The 19,941-nt window shown below is 36.9% G+C and overlaps 1 protein-coding gene across 1 annotated transcript in view; it reads left to right on the plus strand.

The window, feature by feature from the left end:
• The first annotated feature begins 9,442 nt into the window (after positions 1 to 9,442).
• The window catches only part of l(3)80Fj (lethal (3) 80Fj), a 57,921-nt gene continuing 47,422 nt past the window's right edge, over positions 9,443 to 19,941 (plus strand). Inside the window, exons 1-10 of the mRNA XM_089234905.1 lie at positions 9,443 to 9,483; positions 9,598 to 9,688; positions 13,090 to 13,282; positions 13,589 to 13,697; positions 13,814 to 13,909; positions 15,788 to 15,922; positions 17,861 to 17,929; positions 18,138 to 18,246; positions 18,566 to 18,640; positions 18,766 to 18,894. Coding sequence (XP_089091031.1) covers positions 9,469 to 9,483; positions 9,598 to 9,688; positions 13,090 to 13,282; positions 13,589 to 13,697; positions 13,814 to 13,909; positions 15,788 to 15,922; positions 17,861 to 17,929; positions 18,138 to 18,246; positions 18,566 to 18,640; positions 18,766 to 18,894 — 1,021 coding nt within the window. The 5' untranslated portion in view covers positions 9,443 to 9,468. The remainder of the gene's footprint in view (positions 9,484 to 9,597; positions 9,689 to 13,089; positions 13,283 to 13,588; positions 13,698 to 13,813; positions 13,910 to 15,787; positions 15,923 to 17,860; positions 17,930 to 18,137; positions 18,247 to 18,565; positions 18,641 to 18,765; positions 18,895 to 19,941) is intronic.

Consider the following 19,941-nt stretch of genomic DNA (forward strand, 5'->3'; position numbering starts at 1 on the left):
GTTGCTTGATTTATTTTAAAATATGATATAGGACATGGAGTTGATGGGATATGCATGAAAATTAATAATAATTATACAGAAAAAGACCTCTGCATCAATTTATGGTGTATGATTATGATTACTATCATACCCAAGAATATTATGACTAATATGCATGATTATAACAACAGTGGTTGTTTCTGTTCATATTTGGCCCTTGACTTTAGCTTTTATACTGTCCACATGAGAAATACAATTTGTTAGTAGCATCACACGTCCTAAGTCAAACTGTGTAGTTTGTTTCATTTTAATGTAATACTATGTGTGTCTACTGAAGGTATACTCAGTGGTCTCTTTTCACCTGCAGCTCCTTTGGTCTCAACATTGTTTATCCAAGTTCCCCAGAATAGTATAGAAAAAGAAGTAATTCAAAGCAGTGAGTGGGCACACATCTATAAACTAAGTCCTTGCAAAACTCCTGACAGAGGTCGGTGATGCACTTTAGAACCACTGACATATCGTTATGAAATACTACTATTGACTGAATATATTGTGTCAAATGAATGCAAATTAAAATTTTATTTTTCTACCATGGAGAGCCATTAACAGAATGTTTGGAGTGTATTGCAAATCTCTACATGTTTTTTCTTGGAATTCCCAATAATTTCCACAAGTGGAAATGGCTGCACAACGAGTCCCAACACAGACACTCTTCCCCTTGTGAAAAATTCAGTTCTGGAGCCCTACATTGCATTGCATAATAACCATCAACTGCCTTTTTTGTATCTAACCATGCAGCCCCAAAGCAGAATATTTAGCTCTGTTCTGCGACAAGCCCTCAGCTAATTGGAAATGTTCTGTGGTAAAAATCCTCATTCATGTAATAGTGTTTTTTTGCACTTTTTCTTAAAATTCTTCCAAATTGTTCTGCAGTGCAGCAATGGTAATTGTTCTGCTATGTACATCACAGATTTTGGCTCATTCTGCTTTGGGGCCATGTAGTAGGGTCACTGTATTGAAGTACTCTATGTAGCTGGGCCAATTGCCTGTAGTGATTGTTGAACATTGTATTGTATCTGGGGTATATGGAAAATGATGAGCATTGAGATTGAAACACATTAGGAAGTTATGCGGTGTGCTGTTATTGCATAGTAAGACTAACTACGTAAATCTGTTGTGGTCCATATTTTTCTAGCATCACATATTTTGGTGCACTATTACTTAATTGTACATGCACCTCATGCACACTCCTCTACGGAATTTCTAACAAATTGTGTACATGCTGGAATATGTGGGTATGTCTTGTGAACCTAACGTAAAGTTTATTTCTGTGTAATGCTTGTTACGTGTAGTGCTGTCATCTGCCATCAATTTTTCTAACCACAAGTGGAGTATAATGATTGATTAATTGCACAGTTGTAGGCCTGTTGCTCTCTGTAGTGAGACTTTTTAATGGGGAGATCGACTCACATTTGCATCTCGAAGTTGTGGGAACCACAGAAAACCAACTTCAGCCAACAACCACTGTGGCGACCGTGGAGCTTGAACCTGGGTCTTCACAATGACCACTTGACCATCACAGCGGCATATCTTGGTGTACTGTGGATTATGGCGCATTGCATATTGTGGTTTATCATGAGTTGCATATTGTAGTGTATTGCGCATTTCAACAACAGTGTGCCACTGATGTTAAACGCACATAACACCAAACATCCAGAAATGAGAACATGTTTAGAAATAAGCAACAACACCACATGGCACAGGTACAATTTAACAAGGGAAGAGAAATGACCTGATGAGAACCTGATATGTGTGTGTGTGTTTAAAATTGACAGAGTTATACAGAGACATTTTCGTACATGGACTCATCCGGACACAGCCGGAATATGAAAGGCTATATATGAAAGGATCAGAAGGCCCATGATAATGATCAAGCCACCATTTTTCCGAGGACACATAATTATGATGTTCTCGAGATCATAGGCGGAGATGGACTTGAAGGTCTTGGGGCGGACCCAAAGCCAGGATTTCTCTCAGGGCCATCTCTAAAATAAATTTAAATCGGTTCTCTGAAATGCCCTTGTTGGTTTGTTACACTGTATGCTTGACACAATTATAGTCATCTTCGACGAAGGACGCTGTGGTGGTCGAGTGATCATAGTGACGGACTCGCGTCGCGAAGTCTCGGGTTCGAACCCCACCGTCGCCACAGTGGTGGTCGGCTAAAGTTGGTTTTCTGTGGTTCCCATCTTCAAGGCGCGAATGGGAGCCCATCTCCCCTTCAAGAAGTCTCTCCACAGAGAGCAACAGACCTACAAACATTACAAATGTAATTCAATCATAACACATCACTCACTTCACTTCTGAAATATAGATGGCGGCACTTAAGAATCAAACACAACACTACATACGCACTCAGACTTTTAGGTACACACAATTACACTTCCGGCACAACTCACTAGGTAGTAAATTGCCCATAGACGGTGATAGACTTGAGTTGTGCTCGGTTTGAAAGAAAGAAAGAATCTTTGACGAAGATATGATGACTATAATTGGAGTTATTGGAAATTGATTAGTACAAAAATGCAAACTTTATTTCCAAACTTTCCGTCTGCATTCCATGGAAAAATGGTGAGATAGTTTGTTACGGAGACGCAAATGATCAAGTAATCTTGAAAGTCAAATTTTTTTTCCCATTCATGCAAATAATGATCAGATTCATGATCATTATGAAGTCATCAGCGTTGTTATTGAGGTTCCGAAAAAAACTTTATAATCACTTATATATGAATGACTTCTGATTTTGGGATTAGATAGCAGCACCAACACACTACAGAAATGAAAAAGCTGAAACTGTTTTTTTCACCTGTCGTCTGCTTCTTCTGGGGTGGTTCTCTTTGGACATCTCTTTATATGCCAAAAAAAAAACTTTCTATTTTCATCCAGTTCAGTTTGTTGCCTCTGCTAGTAAGGAACTGAACCGAATGAAAAATTCTGAATTTTTTAACTCCAGTTTCATCATCACCATGTGCGACGTCTCACGTTTTGACATTAGATAGCAGCACCAATACTACGAAACTAAGCAACTCTGCATCCATCGTCTACTCATATATATATATATTAGTCATAATTATTTTTTAAACTAGATGACAGCATATCTATTTCAAAAAATATTTTTTATTTCGTTCCACTATCCCCATAATTTTACACTCTGCGCATTTAAGCCGGGTTTTCCTAGGAATAGGTTTGTTGCGCAGCGTGAACCGAATTAGACTATTTCGCGCCGACAGAAACGAGTTACATAATCACGCTACGCGTTTGTGTTTTCCTAGCGAGGCGCGTCAGATCAGGGCGGCTGTATAAAGTATATGACTTTGGCATCAACTACTCTGTCGTCTGCATGCTCCTGGATCGAGTGGCGGGGTGATCGGCTGCTTCTTCGTAATCCGGTTTCCGCGTCGACTTTTGTAGCGCTAGTTTGTTTTTTGCGTTTGTGTTAGAAAAAGGATAATCTTTCCTTTCTGTAATTTTCTTTCCCCTCCTTCCCTTTCTTCATATTGTTCGTCACGGTAATTTTTTTCGTTGGTTTTTTGGTTATTTATTTAATCCTCGTTTTATCGTCGAGACGGCGGATTTGGTATGTAGTTCCAACTCTCTTATAGCTAACTTGAGTGATAACAATATCGACATGGAAATTAATAATGATGCTCCCTCTAATGGTTTTGCGAACCCTAATAGGGCTCTGCCTGTCAACACGTGGTCTTCAAATATTAGTGATGTAGACTTATTAGCCTGTGCGTGTAATGAAATTAAATGCTTCACTGTCAAGCTGTCGGGTGCTCAAGCTATTCCGAGATCTCGACCGAGGGACTTGAAAAAAAGCTTATTAAATTATTTTTCAGACACCTCCCAGATCTTAGACGTCCGTTTCACTCGTAGTAATGAACTCATAATTGCGACCTCTTCACAAAAAGCGGCGACCGAAGCCTTATCGATACCTAGGATCCTAGATATTCCAGTCAAAGCTATTTTGCTTACTGATAACATTACCTCGAAATTCCTCCTGCGGAATATTCCTACCTCTGAAACTCTTGCGGACTTGGCCGAGGAAATTCGCGAAAATAACATCACCCTTTTGAGTCTAAGAAGATTTGCAAGAAATGGTGAAGTGTCCACGTCAGTGCTTGCTACTATTTTGGGAGTGAATTTACCTTCAGTTCTCAAAATATGGTTTACCATACATAGACCGAACCTTTTCATTGACCGGCCATTTCAATGCTCCAGGTGCTTCAAATTGAATCATCGACAAGTCCATTGTCGGGCCTCTGGTCCAGTCTGTCGATCCTGTGGGGGTGCTCATAGTTCCTCAGATTGTTCAAATCCTAGATCATGTGTCAACTGTGCTGGTGATCATGATCCAATGGACAAATCATGTGTGTCGTATATCTTTGAATGTAAAGTGCTCGAATTTAAGGCAAATAATCATGTCACTCTTCAAGAGGCCAGGGTTGCGTGTCGTCCTAACCATCCTCAATCATATGCTAGTAAAGCTAGTATGTCCACGATTCCTGTTGACTTGGCATCTTTGAAATTAGAAATTCACAGTTTAATCCAGAGTGAGATCACAAAGATCAAAGAAGCTTTGTTGAATGAAATGTCAATTCAACTACAAGAAACAGTCTCGAACTGTTTGTCTGCTCTTATGCCTGATGTAATCAAGACTGTTATTGACTCTCTCCGTCCCACGGTGGACGACAGGACGTTGCCGAGAAAAAAAAATAAAAATGATCCATCCTCTTCCTATTCCTCGAGTCTTCTGACAGGCGGAGCTCTAGGGGGTTTTTATCCTCCCAAAGGTAATACCTAATTAGTTTTCTTATTCATATGCATGCCACTTTTTTTTTATTGCCTTTTGTTGTCAGAATTCCAAGCTGGTCCTGCCTTTATTTTTATTTTTCATGTCTTTAAGTCAAAGATTAAATATTTTGCAGTGGAACTGTCGTGGCATTCGTTCCAAATTTAATTTATTTCGTAATATTATTCATCAATTTGACATCATTTGCATCCAGGAAAGTTGGCTCAATTCTAATTACCAATCCTTTTTTATTCCGGGTTTCCATATATACCGTTCTGATAGAACATATTCTTCCGGTGGTGGTTTAATTACAGCTATCAGGTCCGATTTTTCATCTCAACTCATTTGGGACACTAATAATGTATCTTTTGAAATTCTCTGTGTTAAAATTTTTATAAATAATCATCCATTATGCCTTGCAAATATTTACCGTCCTGATGGCCCTTTTGACATTGATCCTTTGAACCACGTGATATCTTTGATGACTTGCGATTATATTATGTTGGGTGACTTTAATTCTAAAAATGTGAACTTTTGTGGCAATGTAAATTCTTCAGCTGGTATTGCCCTTCACAACTGGTATCTTCAAAATAATATTTGCTTCACCATTCCTACCTGCCCTACTTACTATAGTGCCAATACCAACTCATTTTTAGATTTTTGTTTCAGCTCCCCAAATGTTCATCGGACTCTAACCTGGTCTCCGACTGACAGTCTTCTGAACAGTGACCACCTTCCAATCAAGCTTTCTATTCCGATAAACTGTAATACTTCATCAATGGTTCGTCATTCCCATTGGCCTTCAATTATCTCGGACTTGGAAAATATCCCATCGTCCGATAATTTTGACGACTTGTATACTTTTTTACGCTCTTCTATTTCAAAGCACACTTCGCTTAAACCTCGTAAAAAATTCCCTCGTATCAAAATGGATAGGGATGGTCGATCTCTTCTCATTGAAAAAAAACGTAACTTTCGAAAGTTCCGTTCTTCGCCATCTAATTCAAACTGGATCTTGTACAAACAGAGTGCTGCTAAATTTCGTCGTCATCTGCGTACTCTTCGTCTTAAACTTCTGGCTTTTGAAGTTAAGCCCCACTCTCCCCCTTCAGCTGTTTATTCTATTTTGAGGCGAAACCGGTATGTGGCTTCGAAATCTTTTGATACTTCCCGACTAGTTTTTTCCATTGCTCACAGAGACTTCACGGGTCCGGAGGACCAGATTTCAATTCTAAAAAATTTTCATTTTCCAAACATTTCCCTCCCTCCTCCGAATCAATTCACTGGTCCCCACCATTGTTTTCAACAATGTCTAGATGCGGATTTCTCTTTTCAGGAACTTCGCAGAGCCATAAGATCCGGAAAATCTACTGCACCTGGTCCTGATCACATTCCTCTTCACGCTTTTAAATATCTCCCTGCTAAAGGCTTGGAATTTTTGCCCGCCTTCAATAGGATTTGGACTTCTGCCATAATTCCATATTCTTTCAAAGAGGGTAAAATTATTTTTATTCAAAAACCTGGCAAATCCCCATCGCATCCGAGTTCTTTTCGCCCTATCACATTGATCAATTCCATAAACAAAATTTTCGAACGCATTATTCTGTTTCGTCTTAATTGGATTTGCCTACGGTTCAAAATTTTTCCAAACTGTTTCTACGGCTTCCGTCCAAAAACCTCTGCCGAGGCCTGTCTCAGAGATATTGTTTCTTATACCTCAGAGGCCTTCCGCCAATCTAAGACCTGTTATCTTCTTGCTTTTGATATCAATAAAGCATATGATTCAACCCAACACTCTTTTTTGTTACATAAACTGGCGAGAATGGGTTTGAATGGTCGCTTTTTACTCTGGTTATCTAATTATTTGGGTGGACGGGATCATTTCATTCACTGGCGTGGTTGCCCGTCCAATAAGTTTTCACCTTGTTCAGGATTATTACAGGGCTCAACATTGTCTCCTATCTTATTTTCTCTCTTCACTCTTGATATTGTCACCTACTTACCGCCCGACATTAAACTTTTTGTGTATGCAGATGATATTTTCATCATGTATAAATCTAACTGTGAAGCCTATATGGAAGCTCGTATGATGTCTGCAATTAATTGTATCCTTAGGTGGGCGGAGGACAGTGGTCTGTCCATCTCGCTTTCGAAATCTCGTTTTACGATTTTATCTCGGAATCCCACTTCATATGTTCCGAATTTCCAAATCAATGGAAATAGTATCCCGTTTGATCCCTACCTTAAAGTCCTAGGTATTTATTTAGACCGTTCTTTAATCTGGAAAAAACAAATTAATCATCTCAGATCTCGTTGTACTTTCACTCTCAATATTTGTCGTTCTCTTCATCATTTTTCCAGAAATATTCCTTGTTCTATTGTGAAACCTATTTTCATTAACATCATTTCAGCTCTTTTAGGATATGGTTCCATAGTATGGTTAAATGCAGCTAAAACTAACCGTTCGAAATTGGATACTATGTATCATTCTGCAATGAGAGCTACCTTGGGCCTACCACTTTCTACTAGAATACTCAAGATGCGTACCATTTTAGCACTCCCCACTCTGGAGGAAATTCTTCTTCTTAGAAATGGAATTGCATGTATTCAGGCTGCTGCTTCTCCTACTCAAGGCTGTGCTGATAACTTCAATTCAATTTTTTCACATATTGCTCCCAAACTGAAAATCAGACTTTCCCAATTTTTCAGTTTCCTTAATTTCTCGTTCTCCCAAACTCTCAGACCAATCTACTCTTTCTATCCTTGGATTTCGAACAAAATTTCGGTTGTCACTGATGACCTGGATTTTCAACAACATAGACATAAGAATATAATCAACATCCTCTTTCAAAATTTCTTGAAATCTTTAGACCGTTCAACGATCATCATCGCTACTGATGCGTCTAAAAATTCTAATGTTGTCTGCGGTGCTTTTTGCCCCTCTACGAATAGTATGAGAGCATGGTGGATTCACTCTCACTCCTCTATATTTACAGGAGAAGCTCTAGCTATCACTATGGGCTTGAGATCATTTATCCCCACCAGGGGCCAACCCGTGGTCCTTTTTTCGGATGCTAAATCAGTTCTTCATGCGATTAATGAATTCTCCAATCACTCTCCCACAGTCATCCACCTCCTTTATTCCCAACTTCTAATGGTTTGTTCTTATTCCTGCCATATCTCTTTAATTTGGGTCCCTGCACATTCTGGGATAGATTTGAACGAGTCTATTGACAGCTATGTTCGTTCGCTTTCCTCCTCTCCCAGTCCTTACGTAACGCCGGCTCTTTATCCAGAGGACCTACGAGCTATGTTACGACTCTCATTTCGTCAATATACATCTGATTCGCTTAATTCCACTATTCCTGACTTTCAAATTTTCTTCAACTGTTGTAATCAGATTTCTCATCTCTTCTCTAATTCAAAATTTGAACGCCTCTTTTACAAGTTAATCTGTGATAGAGCGCCTCTTAATGCTTACTTGTTTTTCATCAAAAAAGTTAACAGCCCTCTCTGTTCACACTGCCAACTTCCGGAAACTGCGACCCATTTTCTTTTCAACTGCTCCCGCTTCATGCGTCATCGCATTCCATCCTTTTTTGCGTCCTCTCCTCCCATTAAATCTTGGCCTACCTTCATGGCGTCCAACCTCCGTATATCGATTGGTCATTTCGAAAAATTCATTTCGTTAAGTAAAAGATTTATTTAACATTTCTTTCTGGTTTTGAGGTCCTTTCCAACCTAAACACACACTCATCCTGGGACTACATCTCATAACTCACAAAAGTGATCTAGCATCGTCCCCTAGATCTGAAGATTTTCTTTTTCATATCATCCCATTTCCATTCTTTTTGTTTTTGTAGTAATCTACTACTGTTGTTGTTTTGAATTTTCAATTTTCTTTATTTTATTACCTACCTCACACTTCTCTCTCCCAGCCAGGGTCTCTGCAGCCGATAGCCCTGCTTAATTCAACTGTAACTGTAACTGTGTCTGCATGCTCCGGTTTGAAGGGAAGGGAAAGAAGACACAAGAGTCAAGGGCGTAGCGATGGGGGGGGGGACTTGGGGGTCTGGTTCCCCCCCCCCCCCCGAAATGTGAGAAAATGACCGAGAAAAGGGAAAAAGATGGCCAAATCCATTGTTCTGTCACTTTGATTCCCCCCCCCCCCCCCCCCCCCGAACGAAATTTCTGGCTACGCCCCTGACAAGAGTGAAGAGAATATCGGCAAAACCGCGGCGCACGACGCATTTGACTCCTCCAGAAGCAGTCGGCCAATCGCGCCCGACGTAAAGCGCTGTCGTGAGGCGTATTGCGCTCTGTAGGAAAATAGCCATACTGCTTTTCATACTGGTGAGTGGATGGCGTGTCGCGCTGGGTGATTCACGTCGCGCGTAGCACAGAAAACCTGCTCCTAGGAAAACCCGGCTTTACACAGTAAAAACATTACTCATCGCGTGTTTGTCTTTTAAATTAGCATTTAATTTTAAGATAAACAGAAACCCCAAAAAACACAATGTATCAATTTTCGTCTCAGTTTCGGTTTCTGGACCTCCCAATGTCTTAGGAATACAGTCGCTGAATTGAGGGTGGAGTATTCCTAATCAGAACAACTTCAGCCATGTGAAACAAGCATGGCGGAGTTACAGGTGAGTTGTCGGTAATTTTCACGTAAACAAATGACTTATCTTGCACGCTTACCTCATTACAGCAGCATTGTAAGCCGCTATAAGAATTTAACACAGTTTTTCCGTATGTTTCAGGCTTTGCGAGATGCATCAACGTTCATTTCGTCGTGCAAAACCGGGGATCGGAAACGGGCCTTCGAGCTGCTTTGCCAAGTCACCAAAAACGGTGAATTTTTCCCATAATTTGCAGTGCAATAAGTTAAATTTAGATTCAGAACTGTTATTGATATTGTTTACGAGATATTTATAACTATACCTAGGTATTAGCCTAATATAGTTGTATTCTTTTCTCCCTACTGCTCTTGGATATGTGAACTAATGCGGATAACTGCATTAAAAATATTTGTAAAAAAATTTGTGTTGAAGTTTTTTTTGCGGGCGAGAATCAAAATCCAAACATTTTAGAGACTTACTTCGTTGTGAAAGTTTACAACATTTCATATATGTCCATATTGTATATTTACATAGTGTAATGGAATGGACCACAGTCTGGTCTCAGGGATTGTTCCGTTGTCTATACTGAGAATTTTCCCCAGCTCCAGTTCAGATGCGGATCCGGGACGATGTAACGCGAGGGGAAAATTGTGTGAGTTAGTTCAATGATGTATTTTACTGGACAGGCTAATTTTCCCGGCTAGACTAATTCCGTTCTTGGAGTGGCAGTTGTTACCATTGCTCGCCCCGCCTTCTGGATCCACGCCTCAGCGAAGACAGACATCGGCTACAAATAAAATGGCTGAATGAATGAATGCCAGAACTTTGCCACCGGACTTATCCCGTTGCCGAGATCTCTTCCAGCCCAGCTTCGTGGCACAGTCTGGAACACTTTATTTAGTGTAAAAAAAAAACCATACAAACTTTTTTACAACATATTTTCCCCGGACAATTGGGTACTGTCACGATCAACAAATTTTGTGGTGATTACAGACGAGATGGGATTAGGAGTTGGAAATGGCTGGCATCTTCAGCTGAGAATGAAGTTAAGGCAGATATTTTCAGCTGCGGATGGAATAGAGGCAAGCATTATGAGCTGCGAATTGAGTGAAGTCTGGCATCTTCAGCTGTGTGTGAGCCGAGGCAGATATCTACAGCTGTGAATGAAGTTGAGGTAGACATCTTCAGCTTAAATAAAGTGTAGGCAGACATCTTCAGCTATGAAGAGAATGGAGGCTGGTATCTTCAGCAGCAAATGAAGCCGAGGCAGCTACTAATTGAGTGGCATTGGGCATCTTCAGCTTCAGATGAGCAGAGGCAGGTATGTTCAGCTGTGAATGAAGCTGAGACAGATATCTTAAGCTACGAATAGAGCAGAGGAAGGTGGATCCAGTGTGATGTGTTGGAGAAGTAACTTATTGTACAGTTCATTGGATCATCTCATATTTTTCAGGAGGGACAAATTTTTCCTATATTATTCGGTTCTAGTGAGGGCTTTTATTATTATGGGAGTGATTGCCCTCATCGCGCCCCCAGATTCGTGCTTGCTCCAGTTGAGATAGGGTGACCAGTTTTTATATAGCCAAAAATGCACTAAAAAGACTTTCAAGATGCTGGTTTATCCAGGTTATTCCTTTTCATAATTGAGGATTTTAATAAAATCAAATTATCTTTCAGCATTTGTGGTGTTGGAAATTATTATATAATAAAATTTTAATTTACCCACACGCGTAAAACTAGGCAGAGGATACAGGAACTTACAAAAAATGTCTAACCAGACCCCTGTACTACTAATTAACATGCACCTTGTGCACATTCCTCTCTGGAATTTCTAATGAATCAGTACATACTGGTTCTTGGTGTGTTCTGTTTGTATGTGTGGCCCTCAACTTATTTACGTTTGCCAGAGTTGTGCTTGTTTCATCATCTTGCCAGTGCTACCATCTACCTTGCATATTGTGATATGCAGATGGCGAATGCTTCAATTTTCATGTTATATAAGTATTGTGTTGAAAGTCCCAAGAAGGTAGAAAGTTTTTCATTGTTCTGCGACAAGCCCTCAGCTGACTGGAAATGTTCTGCTGTAAAAATTCCTATAATAGTATTTTCTACACTTTTCGTAAAATTCTTTGATTGTTCTGTGATGTATGTTACAGATTTTGGCTTATTCTACTTTAGGGGTTGAAGGTCCGCTCTCTGCAAAGATAATTTTTCAGCTTTTCACGTACTGGAAGAAGAGTAATAAGAGTATTTTTTTTAACTTTTAAAACTTCTCTTAAAAACTGCACTCCAATATTAAAATTTGATATTTATTAATCCTTTAAGTGGCGCAGTAGAAATCGCTAAACCTTTTTTAAAATGCCATATCTCTCTTTTGTTGTTGTTAAGTAGGCTATTCCAGGCTGTTTTTTTTCAATTTTCAGCAGATGAAAACTGAAAGGTACAGGGAAACGAATTCCATTGAAAAATCAACATTACAAAATATCTGTGCTTGCCAATGCTAAAATAATAGTTATGGAAGAGTGGGTAGACTTTGCCAGAAAATACTCAGAAAAATCACCAACGAAAAAGGCAAATACAAGGAAAGACCAAATTGATTTTTTTCTTGCATTTGTCTTTTTCATTGGTGATTTTTCTGAGTAAAATAACAGTCCTTTATGGAACTGAGATATCTTGTCAATGTCATCTAAAGGTGTGAGGTAGAACAAAGTTCTCTTGTGATGATTGTTCCCTTTAAATACATGTTTTTAGCAACAAATTTGAATGATATGGAGTCGAAGTGCCAGCAATAAATATCTGAAACTGGTATATTTGTTAGAAGGCTCTCTGCGGAGACCGAGCAGACCAACACGATGCTTACATAACATGAAAATTCAAAAATTTGCCATTTCCACTTTAAAATGTGGAAGACAGTGGCACCAGATAAACACTAATCAGGTATACATCAATATATACAAGAAGTTTTAATTCGGCTTTTATCTTATCAACCGCTCATTGTAGAGGTATAGTTCAAATTTAAAAAATTCTCAAAATGTGTGCAGAAGTCACCCTGTACTGCTTTTGAAAGTGAAAAAACAGTGTCACAATGGAGTTGGAATTTATTTCTTCAATCTATTCCTGGCAGAGATAATTTGCCCTTGTTGCATGTAAATTTATGGCCTAATTCATTAGGCCCTAAATCTTGATATTTTTTATTATAGTCGCAGCTCTGTCCAGACTTTTGGAAAGTCCTGTTTTTGTGAAAATGGTAATTCATTTTGTGTAAAGCAAAACTATGTAGTTAATTTATCCCAAAAACCAAAAAAACGCTAAATTTATGGTTTCATCAATGTTATTTTGTGGGGATCTGTTTTTCAGATCCAGAATTAATTGAAGGGCTCTAAAAATGACAAATTTTGTCTGGACCTAATGGTAGGGTTATTAGTGATAATTAAATTTTACACAGTTTTCTGGTGAGTCATAGGTGGAGATAGAGTTGATAGTCTGGGAGGCATGATGATGATGTCAATTCATATATACACATATAGATTGTATCAGTCGACTCCACCTTCGATGCTGGAAGCAATGCCCCATATCTCCGCCCATGTTGTGAGTACTCATGATTGATTTTTTTAATGTATTTATTTTTTACAGAATTACCCCAGCCGTTGATTAAGGTAATATGCAGACTACTTGAGACTACTCTGCCAAGATATGTAGACACGAAGTCATCCAAACTTGTTTCAAGTTATGTCAAAGAACTTATTGAGAAACAAAATTCATCTGTCTGTGTTGTTCTCAAAGTCATCGGAGATATTTCTGAAAGCTACAAAAATGTGCAGCCAACGTGAGTTTTTTCCCCCTTCAAAATTTTAGTTGTGTACTTAAAGTTTTTGAAGTTTCAGTTTCTTAAAGAAATAATTTTGTTCCCTCTTTATTAGACATGAAACATATTGTAATCTAACGTCTTTAGAAAGTTAAAAAAACTTGTGCTGTTTATTATTTTGCTTTGTCATACACAGGGTGTTGCATGAGATGAGTGCACTTTGATTTAAAAAAAAAAGTTTTCTCATTTCTTAGCCATATTGTGTATTTTTAAACTTGTAATAAAATATATGTGATTTTTTTGTTTGTTTCTTTTTTATTTCTCTAGTAAGTTTTCTTCTCGTGTGTGCCTGTCAGCTTTAACGTGGTCAAGTTATATTGCTGTTGTTGCTCTGACTGGTGATACAAAACTGACTGAATTAGAAATCCAGAACTTGGTCGGTATTGAATTGAATAAAAATTTATCTCTGAACCCTATTGCTGGATGCATACTAATCATTATGTGTATAATTAACTGTTGGACAAAAAATTTATCAATTTCTTTATTTTGTAGCTGGAATACCAAGCGTATCTTTTGAGTACCATAACTGGGTCGCAATTGAAGATTTTCAATCAAAAGTCATACCTTGTTCTTTCACAAATCTGGAAGGTAATGTTTTCTCTTTCATGTTTTTCAGTTTTCACTTGTTGCTAATGTGTGGTTGTGTGATGGTATGGTTTTTATTATTGACTATGGCACGGTCATGGCTGGCTGAAGTTGTCATGTGATTTTCCAACTTTTATACATGAAATCTCCCATTTTATTCCTTTAACCAACATAGCAGAAACAGCTAAAATGTCTAAATTTTTTTTTATGGAATGGGCTTTCTTCTGATTTTCAGTGGGTGCAAAGGGAGAGAGATATGAAAAAGTGTTCCATTGAAAAATCGACTTTAGAAAATATCTTGACTTGACATCACTAAAATGAACTTTTTTTTTAATGATAAGATGCTAATGAGATAATTAAAAATGTTTCTTCACAGAGAGCGAGCAGACCTGCAACACGATACCCTCAAAAATTCAGACATCATCCAATTTAATAGAAAGATGCAGCACTTTTTTTAAAATCCATAACAATTTCTGACATGCGTCACTCTGTTAGAAACTCCACAGAGGAATGTTTATGAGATGCATGTGCGTGTGGTCCAGGGTTTGAGCTACGGTCACATTTTTCACAAAATGCAAAAGAAAATCGTAGAACACGAAAGAAGTGGTAGTCACTTTTGCAAAAATGCATACAGGAGGTACGGAACAAGTAGACATCCAACCATCAATCATAACATTAGCATTGCAGCATTTTGCTAAAGCTTTTCTCCCCATTTTTGCTTTTTTGTGAAAGGAATTTTTTATCTAGCTTAAACCCTGGTGTGGTCTAGTAATAACAGCATTTATACGTGATGAAATTTGAGCTACAGATATCCAATGAGGGCCAATCGAAAATATAAAAACTTGCATAGATTTTAGGAAGCTTCGTTATTTCTTGTCAATATATCTAGAGCAGGACTGGACAAATCCCAGGTGCCAAGTCGCCAGAATAGCACAAAGTGTTTGGAATTTATAGTAGCACATCTGCGAACATATGAAAGAGGGTTGCTATGCCCCCTGAAAAGTCAAAAAGAAGCATTATTTTGAACTTTTTTCTCTTGTAAAAAGTTTTTGGCACCTAATTTTTTTTTGTGATTTGTCCAGTCTTGATCTAGAGTGACGGTAAACTAGAAATGTCCTTATCTAGTTCAGTGAAAATTGCATTGAAATTTTGAAAATGTTTCAGTCAATCAATTTTGCTAAATAAATAATTAATGATTATCTAACTATGGAAATCCTATGTAATGATACCCTTATATAGGCAATAATCGCCTATATAATGAAATTATACTGTTTAGTCCAGATACACTTTTCATAGTGTTAATACATGCTATCTATATAATATCTAATACATTTGTCCAGTCCCTTGAGCATTGCTTTTATAGGAATTTCATTGTACTAAAAAATCACAGAACATGTATTACATTGAAATTTGTGCCCCAGTCTTTCTTTTAAAATGCACAGGAAATCTATATTAGATCTTAGGATGGTAACTAAGATTTTGGGAGGGGGGGGCTCATGATTTTGCCATCACCCCAACCACTGTAGATTTCGATGATTCTATAATGGTATTTTTGTTTCTTCTTAAATTTTGTCACCCAGGACAGTGGCTCCCTTTGCTTCTTCCTCCTCCCAGTTCTGGCCATGTCCTGGAGAATAGACAACTAGATAGTTTGATAAATCAAAGTAAATCATTTGGAGCATAATTAAAAAAGAAAAGATCTCTAGAGTCTTTCAACTTTATTGGATTTTACTCAATTCCAATGAAGTTGAATTTTACTCAATTTTTAATACTCTATTATTTTCTTGGTTCATAAATTTACTATAACAAGACTATTGAAATTTGTCTTAGTGATGTATTAATATGTGCTTGATATATTTATGTTTTTACTTCTGCTTGTAGAGATCTGAATGCTTGGAAGCATATGAAGAAAACTTAAAGAAACTCAAAGATGGTGTCCATTTGGTCCTTCTAAACAGTTACTTTGTGAAATTTACTGTTGAGAATAAACTGAAAGATGTTCTCAACAGATATAGGGTGAGTTTTTTTTAAGTTGCCATTTTACTGTTGTGATGTATGCTGATTAATAGATATATAGGAAGTTTGTAAACTGTTTGGAAAACATTTGAGAGATGATAGTACCCATCACGATAAACAATATTTACTATAGAACCCATGGTCGCAATCTACTCAGAGTGTCAGAAAAGCGTAAAACAAATTGTTCATATTGAAGTTTCAACAGCAAAAAAATAAAATCTGACAAAACCATAAGTTGCACAATCCTGTACAAATTAGTGGAACACCAAGGGTGTCAATCTACAGTTCACATTGCAAATGAATGGCAATCGTAGTACCCTATCGTAGACTCCTGGTGTCATATTGATCTTGTCTGCTGCAACAGTAATTCTTGCGACAAGATCTTCCTCAGAGTCTACAGATGTCTCATATACCAATGTTTTTGTATGCCTCCACAAGCAGTCCAGTAGATTTAGGCTTGGTGGGCTTGGAAGGCTATGCCACTATCTGGAATATCCGGCATTTAGGTCATGTTGGGCAGTTGTGCTATAGTGTGCTGAGACTTCATCATGCAAAAACCACATGTCTATGGTTTTGGAGAAGTGCTGCTTCTCTGGCAGAGCAGAAGTGACTTCAGAAGTGAGGACTTGTGCTTGTTGGACATGTTTCTAAGTTTTGCTTTTCTGTCACTGAGCGGATTGCGAACATGGGTTCCATTGTAAATTTTGTTTGTCTTGATGGGTACTATCACCAGGGCTGGACAAATCATGAAAAAACTTCATTCACAGAAAGATATTTTACCTGAAAAAAATGGTCTAAAATAATGTTTCTTATGACTTTTTCAGGACATAGTGACCCTCTTTCATATTGGCAGATATGCCATTATAAATTCCAAATATTTTCTGCTGCTCACAGCCTGCAATTTAGTAGCTACACAAAGAAAATTTTAAATGCCAAAACCAATTTTTTAGTCACCATGGTGACCAGGATTTGTCCTGAATATCACCAATTACTATCAAATTTTTCTGAACAGTTTACGAGCACCCTATGCACATATATATATGTATATATATTGTGATGTACATGAATCATTTTTATTTACATTGCCTGCCTTTTAACATATTTGGGATACAAATGTTACTGTAATCTTCTATGTACGAGGCACAGTTCAAAATTAAGGGTAATCAGTAATGAAATGAAAAAAATTGAAAAAAATGACAAATTTATTAATTTTTTCAAAAATTTACATAATTTATTTTTCTACATAATCATGTTGTTCCAAACACTTCTGATATCGTGAAACAAGCTTCACACCTTCTGTATAAAATTCCACCGGAAAAGTACACTTTTTTGGTCCCAGAATACAGTTGCCATGATTTTTCTTTGAGACTGGATTTGTTTGAATTTTTTCGGTTTGGGTGAACCAGAATGAAACCACTGCATGGATTATTGTTTTGTCTCAGCGTTAACATATGAAATCCTCGTTTCATCACCAGTGATGATATGGGGAAGAAATTTGTCTCCATCGTGGTTAAAGCGGTCGAGAAAAGCACATGCAGATGCCATTCTGTGATCTTCGTGAGCATCTGTGAGCATTTTTGGTACCTATCATGCACACAGTTTTTGATAACTTAGAGTTTGTCTTGATTCTCAACAATGGTGTCCTAGAAACTTCTGTAAATTCTAACAAAAGATTGGTAAATGCAATGCTCAAAGACTGGGAAAATGAGTTATGATTTCTTAAATGAAATACCACACTAAGTGAAAATAGTATTCAATGAGTTTATTGGAAACAAAGAGATTTGATAAATAATCACATGTTTGTCACTATCATTATTATATTTTGTTTCCATAATTTTCTGTTGTATAATTACACTTTCAAATTTCACTATCTTCAGTAAAATAGTTCTCCTGTGATCAGCAATTTTTCTGGTGGTCAATAATTTTTTCCCCATTTAGGATCATGCTTTACAAGTGTTTGTCAAATCAATCTTTGGCAGCAAAACAAAACCACAGCACCATCTATTGGTATGTATGGCTAATGATATGCTTTCTTTTAGAATCGGATGAAATTAAGTTTTAAAAACTTGAAATATAAGAGAAAAAACATAATTGCCCAGCATGTACTTATTTTTAAATAAGATTTTTTTTTTTTGCATTAGATTTTTTTTTTTTGTGCACAGTATTTTTTTCAAAATATATATTTAACTCATCACAAATATATATTGATTTTTAGGAGTCATCTAGAATATTGCTTAAACAAGTTACTCATGAAGAATTCAATAGCTTGATATTACCTTCTCTACAGAAAGCAGTTCTGAGGAATGCAGAAATCATGCTTCATAGTGAGTTGGTCTTATTTTCATTTCTGAATTCCTTTTTGTTCAGTCGCAAACTGTGTAATTTGAAATACGAAATTGTTCCTGCATCAGAACTTTGAGCAAAGTACTAATTTCTTAGTGTATAGAGAAAATCTTTTGACAACTAAGCATGATTTCAGATGAATCACTTTAGTAACATTAAATTTGTTAACTTCTTCAGCAGTGCAATTAAATGCTTCTGAAAGTAAATAGGTATGTGATAATTTTTGTTATATGAAAAATATGTTTGTTTCATTATTTTGAGGTTTTAATTAATATGTTCTTTCTTCATGTATGTATTTAGCTGTTGGTTTCGTACTTTCAAGCATGTCCATAGACCTCAGCCAGTATGCCAGTGAACTTGGAAAAACTATTGGTGGTAAGATTTTTTCATATCGGAATTGTTCCCCCATTATTTTTAAACACTTATAGATACTTAAATTTCACATTGTTTCCCATCCTTACTATGGAAGTAGTAATGCATATTCTTTTCTTCTCTTTCAGCTCAGTTACATTCAAAAGAAGATCAATGCAGAGAAGATGCTGTGCTAGTTTGCAAACACCTTGCCCAACAGTGTAGCAGTGCTCAGGCAATAGAAGAACTCTTAGCTCACTTCTTTGGGATTTTGAATGGTAAAATAATTTTTCTTCTCATCAGTGCTCATTTTATTTCTAGTCTATGAGAATATGTTTTGAAGTTTTTCTTAATAAAACTTATAGCTATTACATCCACCATTGGAAAACAAAGTCATTGTTTGATTTACAATTTATTATCTCTCTCTCTCTCAGTTGTATTATCTAAATCCATTTATAGGAGCTTCTGCAGTTTAAAACTCAGCTTGTGAGATATGCTAGTCAAATGAGAAATTAATGGAAGTAAAATTGGATAATATTAATGATTAATCACCTAAAAAAACCCTGACTTTTAGGCAAATAATTTAACCCTCTATGGTTCACCCCCATAAAAACCCATTGAAATTTTTTTTGACAAAAAACGAATGTAAATGGATGCTGTTAGCATATTTTTGAATAAAAACCAGCACAACAATTCAGTAACTTATAGTGGTTTTTAGTTAGTTAAAATGGTTGATTATGGGTAAAATATGCAGTTCTGATTTTAATGTTATTCATAAACAGATAATATCTTGCATAGCAAAATTGAATTTTATTCCCAATTCCCTCAATTTGGTGCGATTTAATGAATCTGCATAAAATTTCAGTTGCTCTCAAAAAATGACACCAACAAGGAATCAACTCTTTCTAGATTAAAAAAAAAGTCTTGTAGATGATGTTATGTAGCGCTGTATTTTGTACTGAAATGATACTAATAGATGCACTTTGTAATCCAAAAAAATTGAGAAAGGAAACAGGTATAATGGATTTTTTTGGCCATTTATATTCAAATATCCATAAGGACATAGAGGGTTAAATTATATAAACATTGTGTGTTTAATTTCTGTGAACTAGTTCTCTGGTCCTGAGCAATGTCATTTCTGTGAACATCTTTACCATTCACAAACTTTTGATTTTAAAACCAATTGTTCATGCCTATTTGGAGTTTGAAAAAACGAGTGTTAACTGCATATAATTTTATAGTAGTGTGATTGGAATATGTTGTGTTTAACTGTTTGAATTTCAAATGCAGGATCCTATTCTTAGTAACAATGGGGAATTATTCTT

Source organism: Pholcus phalangioides, unplaced genomic scaffold (genome assembly GCF_987345545.1).
Source record: "Pholcus phalangioides strain wild (caught in Gottingen) unplaced genomic scaffold, Ppha-v1.0 ptg000008l_1, whole genome shotgun sequence".
NCBI classification, from domain to species: Eukaryota; Metazoa; Arthropoda; class Arachnida; order Araneae; family Pholcidae; genus Pholcus; species Pholcus phalangioides.